General features: G+C 47.9%; 1 protein-coding gene across 1 annotated transcript in view; it reads left to right on the forward strand.

The window, feature by feature from the left end:
* The window catches only part of SMC3 (structural maintenance of chromosomes 3), an 889,895-nt gene that overhangs the window by 742,141 nt on the left and 133,066 nt on the right, over positions 1-14,688 (forward strand). The window contains exon 25 of the mRNA XM_086922774.1: positions 13,556-13,768. Coding sequence (XP_086778900.1) covers positions 13,556-13,768 — 213 coding nt within the window. The remainder of the gene's footprint in view (positions 1-13,555; positions 13,769-14,688) is intronic.

The raw sequence follows: 14,688 nt of genomic DNA on the forward strand, positions 1-14,688 counted from the left end.
AAAGTGGTAGCTTGTCCGAGCAGTAAGGCAGTACCAGAGGACAGAGTAAAGAATTTGATGTACACACTCAGTCAGCAAATGGTCTCACACACTCAAGAACTGAACTCTAGGCAAATTGTTTTGTATAATAAATATACTTGTTATTTTATTTTAGAACCTCAGGTTGGTATAAAAATACTTTCTCAGAATGAGATGCCATAGTTGAATACTTTCAATGAGTAATAGACTTTTGAATGCAATAGATACAGTTGTTGCAATATGCAACATAAACTTAACACATTTATAACATTGAGCTCAATGGGAATTCTAAGCAAACTGCAATATCATTTACTTTATGAACGTTTTTCTTACTCCGGGCTGGATGCTGGATTCAGCCCTGTTGCATCTCCTATAAACAGTTGAAAGAAATCGTTTTTGTTACACAGACGATTTTTAAGGAATATGTGTATATTTCAAAAATCGACACTTAAAAGAATTTCTGTTAAAAACCAGGCAATGTTATCCTATAGAGGAAAATCAGGTTATCGGAAAATCACAGTTGTAATCACTTTTTCTGGTCAGTGCTGGGTACTAAGATACAGCGCTGGGATCTCTCCTGGTAACAGATAAGTAATTTCGTTTTTGGATGTTTTTTAGTGAATATTTCAAAGTTTCAAAACTTGACACTTAAATGAATTTCCAAGTGAAAACCAGTCAATGTTACCCTATGGAGAAAATGTAAGTTATCGGATTTCAGGTAAGTACTCGACTGGCAGAGTTAAGGTTCTGGGGTTAGACTCAGGGGTCTCCCAAGTTCAGGTTGGGACTGTATATACACCCTCAGCAGCACAGGGACAGCCGGGTGCAGGGAGAGTAGGCATAGTGTTAGCCTATGGTGGGTAGGGGGCCTTCGGTTGGTGGCTGCTAGCAGGCAGGCCACTCGGCTGTGGGAGCATGGCTCCTGGTCACTTGCTCAGGGCAAGTGGGGAAGTTGAACAGAACAGATGGTGCACTCCCAGTGACACTGGGACGGCAGGGTGCAGGGTGCTTCTGGGCCGTCTGGCGCCCAATGGATTTCAATGGGAAAACTGCAAGACGAACAAAGGCTGCAGACTCGGGGACAGAGATTCTTCAGGTACGACTGCCACTTCGAGGGGTAAGTTGGGAAGCTGTAGGTTAGGTAGGCACCCCGGAGTTGGGCACTGGAGGCCATGGGGCGCCAGGTGCAGGGGTGTCTTTAGGCGTCGGGAAATCCTACCCTCTTACCGCGGTTGGAGGGGTCCCTGGTGTTGAGGCTGCAGGCTTTGGCAGGAGCGTCGAGGGGAGACCTTGGGTGCTGGATTCTTGGTCACAGTCGCCGGGTGGATGTCCTTGTGGTCTTTGTTCACGCTTAACGGGTGCAGAGTGTGCTGGATTCGCGGTTTCTGGCTGTCACCAGGAGCTGTAGATGTTTGAGCAGAACCACTGCTTGTGGGAGTCCCAGTCTTTAGTTGAGCAAGGCAGTCAGGTCCTCCTGGGTTTTTGAGGTTGGTGATCACAGGAGGCGCCGGGGTGTAGCAGGTATGAAAAAAACAAATTGCCTACAAGGGATTTTGTTTGTGAAAAGCTGTTGCGAGAATTTATCTCTGTATTATGAATTGAAAGCACACTCTAATTAGTAGTGTACAATGAAACTAATCAAAACACAATTTTAAGAAATCTCTTCAAATTCAACAAATGATAAATAGCAATCACATAAAGTAATTACATAAGTGACACACAGGGCGAAAACTGTACTATGAAAAAATCCTATATTTAATATATGAAACGGGTATAAAATGATAAAAAGCAACCAAACATAGCTTGCAAGGTGACAATATTTTAGCCTATACAACAGCTATGTTGACATCTTTCTGTAGACTTTTAGACAATCAATGTTAGTCAGAAGAGATGCCACTGTCGACGTTTCGGTCTGTGGTGGGGATGAGACCGTCAGACCATCTTCAGGACGGTAAGTTGACAAAAACCAAAAATATATGAATTTATAGCTTCTGTCAGGAAGATGTTTTAGTATTCAGATGTTGAAAGAAGCTAACGTCTATATTCTGATTTTAATCAACGTTTGTATTTGCTCGCTGTCCAGTCGAGTCACCAGTATTAAAAAAGGGGGAAGTTAATGTTCTTGAAAAAGTAGCAGTCCTAGTTATGAGTTGTGGTCTGCACAATATAGCCGTCGATGTATTAATTCACCGTGGGCTGTGGCTGAAGAAATGGAGTAAGCGTATCTTGAGAAAGTGGCAGTCCAAGTTACGAGTTGTAGTGTGCACACTAAAGCTGTCTGTGTGTTTATTTACCGTAGACTGCGGCTGAAGAAATAGAGTTGGTGAATCATTAATCCTCGGCAGCGTATCGAAACAATGTGGCCAACGCGTTCTCCTATGTCGTCAATGGCGGGGGTGTAGCAGGAGCAGGTTCGAGGGTCGACTAGCCGGTACAGCTGGGGCTAAGTCAGTTGGTGTCGTCCTCTTGTTAGCAGCTGTAATGCAGGTCTTCTTTCATCTTTTTCTTCTTGTAGTTTTGGAATCTGGATCTGAGGAAGGAAGGTTCAGGGTGCCCCTAAAATACTACATTTAGGGGCGTTTACAGGTAGGTAAGGGCAGGGACCAATGGGTCCCTTCCCTGGGGTGGGTACACCCCCTATTCTGCCACTCTCCAGTGGGAGGGAGGCAGAAGCCTGTCCCTGGTTGGCTGAGTACCCCCATCCTCAAGATGGCAGGGGCTCGAGGTTGTGCTTCACCTCGCCTCCCCCACCCTAGAGGGTGGAGTTGGCAGAGGTTGGCACATCTCCCTTCCTCACTTTGTTTTTCCCACCCAAAGTGGGGGGTAGAACCAGTGGGGACCAGTTGCTGAGTACAGCAAGTGGCCTGGAGAAGCTCACAAAGGCAGTATATGCCTTTGAAGCTTCTCCTTCGTGTACCCTGCCCATTCTGGGGGAGGAGGCTTGGCACCTTGTCCCAGGATGTGCATTGTTTCAAGCCCCCGAGAGCGGCAAGCTCTCGACCCAGAGGTCCAGAAACATGTCTGATGGTGGCAGCCTCGGCAGCCACAAAGTCAGGTCACTGGGTGTTGGTCGAGTTTCAGGGGGCATCTCTAAGATGCCCTCTGTTGTGCATTTTATATTAAATCCAACACTGGCATCAGTGTGGGTTTAATGTGCTGAGAAGTTTGATACCAAACTTCTCAGTCTTCAGTGTGCCCACTATGGTGCTGTTGAGTTCGTAATGACAACCTCCCAACACCATATACTCTTAATGGCAGCACTGCACTTACAGTGCCCAGGAATTGCCCTGGGTACTGTAGGGGTAAAGGGCTCATGCACCTGTACCCTCTCCACTGGCATAGGACACCCAGCTAAACGTGTGACTGATGAATGCCAGGGCAGTGTTTTATGGGCATTGCATACAGGGATGTGTGTCATGTCGACTCTTTGTTTTGTTCTGCACCAAGACACGCAGCCTGCCAATGCAGTGTGTGTGTAAGGGTGGCACAATAAGTGCTGCAGCCCTTAAGAGCCTTCTCTGGTCACAGTGCCCTGGGTACCTAGCGTACAATTTACCAGGGGCTGACATGTGGCCATTGATGCCAATTGGGTTTAGGCTTCAATACAGTTTTTAGGGAAGGAACACAGGCCCTGGGTACCTGATTGGCAGGAGCGTAGGGCACACTCAGTCAAAGTACATCAGCAATTCAGCAAAAAGTGGGGACATACCATGCAAGAAATAGGGCACTTTCTCACAGTTGTCGGGTCATTCGGGTAAATACTGCCACAACAAGAAGTAATCTAAGCGTGCTTGGACTTCACCTCATCCATCAGCTGACACAACAAGGGAGCGTCCTTCGAAGCTTGGCTTCACAGTTAGGTCAGCACCTGGGCCGCCTCCGTGCTTCCCCATGTTTCTGGGAGTTAGAGCGATCCCACCCATTTGAGATAATTATATGAGGCTATGCACCTCAAATTTGGGTGGCCTGTTCCCTCCGCTCCGCTTTGGGGCCCGCGGGTACAGGAGTGACCCCTACCGGATCCACATTGGCGTCTCTGGTGTCCGTCGTGATCAACAGGTGGATCTGGAGCTCAGGGCGGCTGCCAGGTCCTTGGGCCTTTCCATGGCCCCTCGTCACCCCCAATTGTCCTTTTGCTCCTTACGTGGCCATATAAGGGGCTTCTAGCCATCTCTTTACCGGCCCAGCCACCGCGGCGCACAAGCTTCTTAGTTGCAGAGGACACGGTACCCACAGACCCTGTGGATCAGGCCAGTCCACCATTCCTTCAGCAGCTGCAGCTTCCAAACCCTTTTAGTCTGCCCTCTTACCATCATGGGCACCCAGTAGGGGGCAATATTTGCTGTCACCTCCCCCACTGATGGTTTATATCATCAGATCGGTGGGTTTTGCAATGTGTCTGAATGGACTACTCCCTTTGCTTCAAGGCTACCCATCCCCCCCATCCCACCTACTTACGAGAGGCTGACAGAGGACCACCTATTCAATCTCTGCCAGAAAGTGATTGCTCTCTTGGCCAAGGGAGCCATAGAGAGAGTGCTGATTCCAGAAGTAGATAGTGGTTGCTATTCCAGCTACTTTCGGATGCTTAAAAATGATGGAAGCCTTCCTCCTATCCTCAACCTACACGCTCTCAATTTTTTCCGCAAGAAGAATGTCAAAATGCTCAGGTGCTGTCTGCCCTGGACCCAGTAGAGTAGACGGTAGCTTTGAACTTGCAGTACTCATATTTTCACGTCATTACCTGCGGTTCATGGTTGGTCACAAGCACTTTCAATTTGCCACTTCCCCCTTTGGCCTTACCATCACCAAGGGGATTGCGGTGGTTGCAGCTCATCTACTGGAATCAGGGGTGGCAGTCTTCCCCTATCTCAGCGACTGGCTGTTGAAGGTGGGCTTGCCCCAGGCTGACTTCTACCACCTCCAGACTACGGCGGACCTCCTGCATTCTCTGGGGGTTCAACATCAGCATTTCGAAATCACACCTGACTTCCTCTCAGAAGCTCCCTTTCATCGTAGCTGTTCTGAACATGGTGCAGTATCTGCTCTACCCTCCTGAACGGCGAGTCCAGAATATTAGGCTACGATACCAGTGTTTCAGCCTCTACCCTTTATTTCGGCGGGACTAACTCTGAGGCTACTGGGCCACATGGCCTCCTCCATACTGCTGGTGACACATTCTTGTTGGCATACGCAGTCTCTGCAGTAGGACCTGAAGTTCCACTGGGTGCGGCAACATGGGAATATCTCCGACATGGTCCAGATCTCGGAGGGAACTGCGAAAGATCTGCATTGGTGGTTAACGCATCACAGCTGGGTCGGTGGCACACCTCTTTCCCTTCCCCAACCAGATCCGACTGTAGTGACAGATAGGTCACTCTTGGGATGGGGCAACCATAAGGGAGAGTTGGAAATCAGAGGCCTACGGTCTCTGGTGGATTCCGGACTCCACACCAACCAGTTGGAGCTCTGGGTGATCCGGTTGGCATTGAAAGCCTTTCCACCATGTGGTATTGCAACAAACATGGAATGGTGGTGTCATGGGCACTTTGTCAAGAGGCCCTGCGTCTCTAGACAGGCCTGGAACATCAGGGCATTTCCCTGGTGGTTCAACATCTGGCGGGCTCTCTGAACTTCAGAGCGGACAAACTCAGCTGAAGTTGCCTAGCGGATCACGAATGGCGCCTTCATCCGGAGGTGGTGTAAGGTTTCTTTCAGCAGTGGGGAGAGCCGTGGTTAGATTTGTTCGCTGAGAACGCTCAATGCCAATAGTTCTGCACAGTGGACTCTCCAAGGCTGCTCTCGCTGGGAGACACTTTTCATCTTGAGTGGAGCTCAGGACTCCTCTACTCCTATCCTCCCATACCACTCCTGCCCAGAATTCTCAAGAAGATCTGGAACAACCGGGCCCAAGTCATCCTTGTGCCTCCGGACTGGGCACAGAGACTCTGGTATACTGAGCTGTTGGGCATGGCCATCGTCCTGTGATCAGGCTGTCCCTTCCGGAGAATCTTCTGTTGTAACACCAGGGGAGGGTTCTCCAACAGACCTTGCAAACGCTCCGCCTTCTTGCATGGAGATTGCGTGGTGGCAGTTGAGAGCTTTCTACCCTCCTCACAAGTCTGTAACGTTATCTTGGCAGCCAGGCATCCCTCCACCAAACTGTTTACGCTCTTCATTGGGGAAAATTTGTGGCATGGTGTACAGAAAAATAGATCGATCCCCGTTCTGCCCCCCTTGCTCAGGTTCTTCTTTTCATCATGTGTATGCCCAGCAGGGCTCTGCTCTTGGGCACTCTAAAGGGCTATCTCTCTACTTTTTCAGCTTTTCTGTGGTTGCCTGACCTGCCAATCCCCTATTGTAAATATGTTTCAGAAAGGTTTATAAAATGTGTTCCCACCTTATCCTTTCATAATGCCCCAGTGGGTCCTCAATCTTGTCCTCACTTTCCTTATGTGTGCTCCCTTTGAGTACCTGCACAAATGTCCACTCAGGCTCCTTACTATCAATACAGCCTTTCTCGTGGCTATCACATTTGTCTAGAGTGTCGGTGAGTTTCAGGCATTATCCAAACCACCTTATCTGAACATCATCCCAAAGAAACTGGTGCTGCATACAAGAGCTACCTTTCTCCCGAAAGTGGTCACACACATAAGCCAATCCATCACTCTGTCTACTTTTTACACTCCACTGCATCCCTCCAAGGAAGAGGAGCGACTTCACTGTTTGGACCCAAAAAGAGAGTTGTTGTTCTACCTTGACTGCACATGAGAATTCCAGTTGGACGACCAACTCTTTGTAGGGGTATGTCGGCGCGAAGATAGGATGGGCCGCATAGAAGAGGACCATCTCACGAAGGATCTGCTCTGTATCAAAATCTGCTACACATTGGCTGGTATGCAACCCCCTGAGGGTGTGTGTGTGCATTCATTCCACCTGAGCTAAAGCTGCAACCACTGCCTTAGCTTGCGAAGGTCTGTCCTGGATATATGCCAGGTGACATCGTGGGCTTCCCTGCACACGTTTACCAAACACAGCTGCCCGGACAGTCAGGTTCGTGGGGATGGTCATTTTGCCTATCAGATCCTGCAGGAATTTCTCATGTGAAATTGATCCACAAACTTAGCTCCGTGTAGGTATTGCTTGGGTATCTATTCTCAGTTAAGGATTCTAAGATTAGAAGTCTCTATCAGATGAACAAGGAACTTACTTTTGGTAGCGCCTTATCTAGTGGAGACTATCTAGCCGCAGATTCCTTACTGACACACCCATCCTGCACGCTTTGTGAATTAATTTCTAGGTCACTCACACACAGAAAGACGTGGGAAGAGGAACTATCCCCCTACTTCGACCTCCCCTATTAAATTACTAATGACATGATGAAGCATGTCACAATTCTGTGAGTGATGGCAGTATTTTTTCACGAAGCACGTGCCACCGCTGTATTGCATCTCTCTACTCCTCCATGTGTGTGATAATTAATTTCTAGGGACAGGGCTGTTTCTTCTTTTAGGGCCCTAGTGTTCCACACTAATGGTCAGCGTACCTCGTGGCTCCGCGCTTCTGGCATGGAAAGTTGAGAACAGTAACTGACGTTCACTTCTGGTGTGGACAACTTCACGTAGAGCTGAACTAAGCCATCTGCCAGCGCACAAGAGCACTGCTCCATAAAAATATCCAGATCCAGTCTGACGCCTGGGGATAATTGTAAGGTAAGAACTCTATGGCTAGATTGAGTCTCTATCAGATAAGGTGTTACTGAAGGTAAGTAACTTGTTCATCTGAAAGAAACACGTTAGTTAGATTCCTTACTTTAGAACTACCCCCAGGCGTCAGTCTGGATCCGGAAAGTTCTTTCGTCTGCAGTACGTCATTGGCGTTGTTTTGCTGGGATGAGGTTGTGGTAGCAACTTAGACGTCATCCTCGCTGACTTCAGTTCTTTATTTTTTTCCGCGCCAGCCAGCGCAGATCCGGGGAGAGCTTTACCTCCAGTCAATTTTTTACTGAACTTTTTGAGCGACTTTTGTCGACGTCTTTTTAAGTGTACGACTCCTGGTTCACGTAGGGATGCCCGGCTTCAAGGCTCTCAACTGATGTCTGTTACGGATCCGCATTGCGTGTACCTCTTTTGCCTGGGGCGCGACCACGACCCCAAGGCGTGCTCCGTCTGCCGGTCCATGGCTCCGAAGGCTTTGCGGGAGCGGTCCTGAAAGCTTCTTGGCAGTCGGCTCTGCACCGTTCGAGGTCCTGGTCGCAAGGGAGGTCGAGGGACTGGTCGCGGAGCCATCATCGCTCTTCCAAGTCTACGCACTCGGGGTCGGGTAAGTGGAAGCACAAGAAGAAGTCGAAGAAGCATCGCCCTTCGACTTCTCCACGCCGGTCGGCTGATGCGACGAGGGGTGTGGGTAGTGCCCCTCCTGCTGCTCCGCATGCGGATCCTGGATACTCGACTCCGGGCTTCTCTCCCTTTTCGGGACCCAGGGCGACTCCTGCCCAGCTTTGTAAATTTTACGAGGCGATGCACACCATCTTTGGACAGCCCGAACCCGGAGGCCCCCCTTGGATCCAGGCCTGGATCCGGAACGGCGCCAGTTGACCTTATTATGCCTGCACCGGCGCTGCTTCTTCTCCAGTATTAGGGTGTCTTTCATAGATTCACATGCTTGAATATTCCCCGTCGTCGGAGTGGGAGTCCCACTGTAAATAAAATAGTAATAACATACTTATAATATGTATATGTAAAAACATAACACATGAAATATACATTAGCAAAAAGGCAGTAAAAGCCTAGACATAATTCCACATAGGAATACATGAAGAGAGAAAAGACACTTGTAGTCTATTCCTGTCATTATGTTGGTCCAAACTGTAGCCAATCAGGCGCCAGCAGCCCTCCAGAACCTTCTCCTCAGAGCTCAGTACGTCAGAACTTTCGCAGCACAAGAGTGACCACAGAGTCTATGAGGAGAAGAAAGCCTCTGAGGGGAGGTGGGCGGGTCGCATGTGAATCTATGAAAGACACCAATACTGGAGAACCACCTGTTTACAGGTAAGTAACAATTGTTCTTCTCCAGTATTAGGGTGTCTTTCATAGATTCACATGCTTGAATATAAAATAGAGAGCAGTAATAGCCGAAAAAGTCTTCCATAATTATGATACCCATGAACAGACTTATAAGACCAAAGCATATATATATTGTGCCCAATAAAGAAAACTTGTGTATATATATATATATATATATATATATATATATATATATATATATATATATATATATATATGTGTATTCATGCAAGTCATACAGTAACATGGTAAACCATAATGGAGGAGGGAAGACAGAGGCTCACCTTATTGAAAAAGATTGCAAAGCACAACCTGTCCCACTGCAGTATCTGCTTCGTTGATGGCACCCAGGCAGTAGTGTTTTGTAAACGTGTGCCTGCTGGACCACGTGGCTGCTCTGCAGATCTGATGCAGCGGCACACCGGCAGTTGACTGATCAGCTAGAATGTGAGCAGGACTGGGGAGAGGAATTGGGGGATGCTAGTGGTCTAGACACCTCCCCTGACCTTGGCATGTTGTCTCTGCTTACCGTGGCTACGGAGGAGGGAGCGTCATACGCAGTGGTGTTGTGTAGGGCGGCCAAGGCACTCAATCTCGAGCTTCCTACGGTGGTGGTCAGGGCTAACCTCCTGAGAGAGGTGATTCAGCCGGCAGCGAGCTCTTTGGAGCCCCTGCTGCAGTTTAATGAGGCCCTTACAGTCGTCCTTTCGGGCACCTGGTCCAGGCCCAACACGGGGGCTCCCGTGGATAGGATGATTGCCCGACACCATCGCCCAGCTCCGGGCGACCCCACTTTCCTCTCCCAACACCCCACCCCGGAGAGCTTGGTGGTCCAAGCTTCTACTTCCAAGAGCGCCTTCCCTTCCGCGCCACCGGAAAGGGAATCCAAGAAGCTGGATCATCTTGGGAATATTTTCTCTTCTGCCAGCTTGGGACTGCGTTTGGTAAACACTGCATGTCTATTGGGCTGTTGTTCCCACTCTGTGTGGGATATGGTGGCGCAGGTGCTGCCTCAGTGGCCAGAGGAGGCCCGGACAGTGCTCTCCCAGGCTGTTGCCGCCGAGAGGGATGCAGCGCAGTTAACCATCCGTTGTGGGCTGGATACTGCTGATTCTCTGGGCAGGACGATTTCCACCGACGAAGTCCTTCGTCGCTACACCTGGATGAGATCTACTGGCTTTTCGCGGGATGTCCAGAATACCCTTATGGACAAGCCCTTTGATGGCTGTCGCCTTTTTGGCGACAAAGCGGACAACGCTCTAGAGGGTTTCAAGGACTCACTGGCTACAGCCAAGTCCTTGGACCTCTCCAGCCGCCCTGCATAATGCGTTTCAGTCTTCCCCTATTTCGACGACTGGCCGTTGAAGGCGGGCTCGCCCCAGGCAGTCGTCTCCAGACTACGGCCGACCTCCTGCAATCGCTGTGGTTCTCCATCAATGTGCAGAGTCACACCTGATTCCTTCTCAGAAGCTCCTCTTCAGGGGAGCGGTTCTGGACACAACGCGGTTTCGGGTTTATCCTACCGAACAGCGAGCCTGCAATATTCCGGTTATGATTCCAATCTTTCAGCCTCTATCCCGAGTTTCGATCAAGATGACCTTGAGGCTGCTGGGCCTCATGGCCTTCTGCATCCTGCTGGTCGATCATGCCAGATGGCATATGTGGGCTCTGCAGTGGGGCCTGAAGTTCCAGTGAGCGCAGCACCAGGGGAATCTGTCCGATTACGTTTAGATCTCGGAGGGTACTGCACGACAATTGCACTACCACCATGTGGTACTGCAACAAACAGGGCGGGGTGGGGTTGTGGACCCTATGTCAGGAGGCCCTCGGCCTCTGGACAAGGCTGGTACATCAGGGCATATCCCTGGTGGTTCAACAAATGGCGGGTTCATTGAACGCCAGGGCCGACAAACTCAGCTGCAGGTGCATGATGGATCACAAATGGCGTCTTCACTCGGAGGTGGTGCAAGGTCTCTTTCAACAGTGAGGAGAGCCTTGGTTAGATCTATTTGCCACCGAAGAGAACGTGTAATGTCAGCAATTCTGCGCTTGGAATTTACAACCAAGGCGGCACTCGCTAGGCGACACTTTTCGTCGCGAGTGGAGTTGCGGTCTGTTGTACGCCTTTCCGCCTATACCACATCTGCCCAGAGTGCTGAAGAAGATCAGGCGCGACCAGGCCCAAGTCATCCTTGTGACTCCGGATTGGGTACAAAGAGTCTGGTATCCCGAGCTGCTCAACATGGCCATCGATCCTCCGTCCCATCTGCCTCTTCTGGAGGATCGTCTGTCAAAGCAACAGGAAACTGTCCTCCACCTGAACTTATCCAGCCTCCACCTCCTTGCATGGAGATTGAGCGGCGGCAGTTGACGCCTTTTGACCTGCCTCCCTAAGTTTGTGATGTATTCTTGGCAGCCAGGCATCCCTCCACTAAGACGGTATACGCCTGCCGGTGGAAGAAATTTGTGGCATGGTGCACAGCAAAGGCTGTGGATCCCCTCTCTGCCCCTCTTTCTGAGGTCCTCTTGTTCCTCCTTGCTTTGCCTCTGGTCTGGGTACTACCAATGGCTAGCTCTCGGCCATTACTGCCTTCCATCTGCTTCCAGATCACCCTTCTCTTTTGAAGTTTCCAGTTGAAAATAGTTTCTTGAAAGGCATAACTCATCTCATTCCTCCTATTCGTTTCGTTATGCCTCAGTGGGACTTGAATCTAGTTTTGACTTGTTTAATGTGCCCTCCCTTTGAGCCGCTTTACAACTGTCCTTTGAGGCTTCTGATGTTTAAAACTGCATTCCTGGTTGCCATCACATCTGCCAGAAGAGTGAGTGAGCTCCAGGCTCTTTCATCTAAGCCTCCTTTCCTGTCTGTCCATCCAGACAAGGTAGTGTCAGGACTCCTTCCTGCCCAAGGTTGTCACTGCCTTTCCCATCGGGCAGTACATCACTTTGCTCACCTTCTTTCCGCCTCCGAAAGAGGAAGAGAGGATCCACCGTCTGGACTCAAAACGTGCGCTTTCCTTTTATCTGGATCGCACCAAACAGTTCCGGGTGGATGACCAGCTCTTTGTTGGGTATGTGGGTGCCAAGAAAGGTTCGGGCCGTACACAAGCGGACTATCTCCCGATGGGTCATTTTGTGTATCAAAGCCTGTTATTCACTGCTGAGGAAGGAGCCTCCAGTGGGGCTGCGCGCCGATTCCACCAGGGCGACGGCAGCCGCTACTGCTCTGGGACAAGGCTTTCCTCTGAAGGACATCTGTCAGACAGCTAAGTGGGCTTCGTTGCACACATTTACGAAACACTACTGCCTTGACAGTCCAGTCAGGAGAGATGGCTTCTTTGGCCGTTCTGTTCTCCAGGACTTTCCGGTGTGATCATGGTTCGCAAACCCACTTCCGGGAATGGTATTGCTGGGGTATCTATTCTAAGGTAATGAATCTATACCTTACGTGTTTATTTCAGATGAACAAGTTACTTACCTTTGGTAACGATATATCTGTAAGAAACCTTAGTTAGTTCTAGATTCCTTACCACCCCATCCCATCCTGCCCGTTCTGCGAACTGATTTCTAGGGTTAAGGAAATCCTTTCAGGGCCCTAGTTTTTTGCACAGTGGTCAGTGTCTTGCATGGCTCTGTGTTTCTGGTGTGGAAAGTCGTGAACTGACGTCCGCATGCGAGGGGGGCGTCTAAGTAGCTACCGCGACATCATCCCGGAGACATGACGCCAACGACTAACACGGAGCCGACCGACGCCACCTTCCAACACGAAGAGGTACTGCTGACAAAAAAACTTTCCGGATCCAGTCTGATGCCTGGGGGTAATTCTATAAATAACTAATTTTTCTTAGCAGTTGTCTTTTAAGCACTGAAGGTTTAAACTCTATATTGTGGCAGCATATTTTAGCAGTTCTCTTTGGTGAATTGCAATATAGTAATTTTAAGAAGTAACTCTAATTTAAACATTTCGAAATGCTTAAGGAAATGTAGCTTATTCCTTTTTTGAATTGTTTCTAAGCTAGAAGCCAACAAAAATATGTATATATTTTCATAATTACTTGTGATGTCTTGCTGGTGCAGCGCTGTTTATTTTTTAGTTTGTAAATCACACACGCATCCTCATATTTGCTCCGAATCCCTTTTTCCACAAGGTTGCTGGTGGAGTTAAGACAGTTGGTCCATTTTATTAAGGCATGGTGAAACATCCAGCCGCTCTTTAAAAGCCTGAATTAAAAAAAAAAAATATATATATATATATATATACATATATATATATATATATTGATGTTATTGTTAAAATATTGCCTCCCACATGTTTTTATTAATTTTAGTACATGAAGCTCCATATTTTTGTTTATGAAAATTGTAAATTCTGTTTAGAGACCAACTTAATCAGTTATTTTACATTTATCTTTATTACTGAAACTGAATTTAGTTTGTATTTATTTTCATTGCTGTTATCCTACTTCCTATAGTTGTTTCGCAAGTTGGAGCAGTGCAACACTGAGCTAAAGAAATACAGCCATGTCAATAAAAAAGCCTTAGACCAGTTTGTGAATTTCTCTGAGCAAAAAGAGAAGCTGATAAAACGACAGGAGGAATTGGACAGAGGTTACAAATCTATCATGGAGCTGATGAATGTCCTAGAACTTCGAAAATATGAAGCCATACAGCTGACCTTTAAACAGGTACTTTTTTAAATTGTGGGGAAAAAAAACTGGAGCAATTTAATAACTAGAGTGACTTGGAGGTTGAATGTATTTTGTTATTCATTGTATGTCTGCTGACAGTTTAATATCCTATTTCCAGCATGAAATCTGGTCTTACAAACATACAAGCATGATAGAAGCATAGGTCATGGTTTAACTTTATTTAATTTGAGTTTTTAGACTGATATTAGTTTTCATTGACACTGCTCCAACTACAGAGTATTTGTTTTTTTAAATGCACCCCAGGACTTTCTTTTCCCCTCGGGGGTCAAAATCTAGCATTTTACTCATATTCCTGTGAGGGAAAGCTCCTGAATCTGCCTCACAAGTGGGGTCCCGTTTTTATTAGGAGAAGTGTAGGAATGCTGGGTGGTAGGAATTTTGTGTATCTACATGGATTCTGTAACTTTCTCTCCCAGGATTTATTTTTAATCATCAAACTTGTAATCTGAAGAAGAGCGAGATAAGCAACAAAGGGATGAAAATAAAGAGGGAAAGACAGAAAAAATGTGAGAAATGGAGAAATCAGGAATGGAAAAAGTACCTGTGAGAGAGGTAAAGGGGCAGTATGAGTTTGTTGGGAGATGAAAGAGACATGAGGTGAAGTCAAGACTAGACAGCCTTAGTATTCATCAGCCCCGACATTTGGCATCTGTGTCAGTGGGCTTTTTAGAAATATTTGCACCCAGGCACACATTTCTTTACAAATTAAGCACTAGGTAGATGGTCATTTTTATCCTCTCCACTTTTGTGCTTTTTCTAATCAAGTGGGATTGACTTATTCCAACTGATCCCAAACCATGGCCAGAGGAATATTTTCATTATGCATTGTTGTGAGCACTTGCTGCCCGCCCATCTGAGAAATTCACAGCCAGCAGCTTGTTGCAATGCAACATACT

The sequence above is a fragment of the Lissotriton vulgaris genome, chromosome 5 (genome assembly GCF_964263255.1).
Source record: "Lissotriton vulgaris chromosome 5, aLisVul1.2, whole genome shotgun sequence".
NCBI lineage: Eukaryota > Metazoa > Chordata > Amphibia > Caudata > Salamandridae > Lissotriton > Lissotriton vulgaris.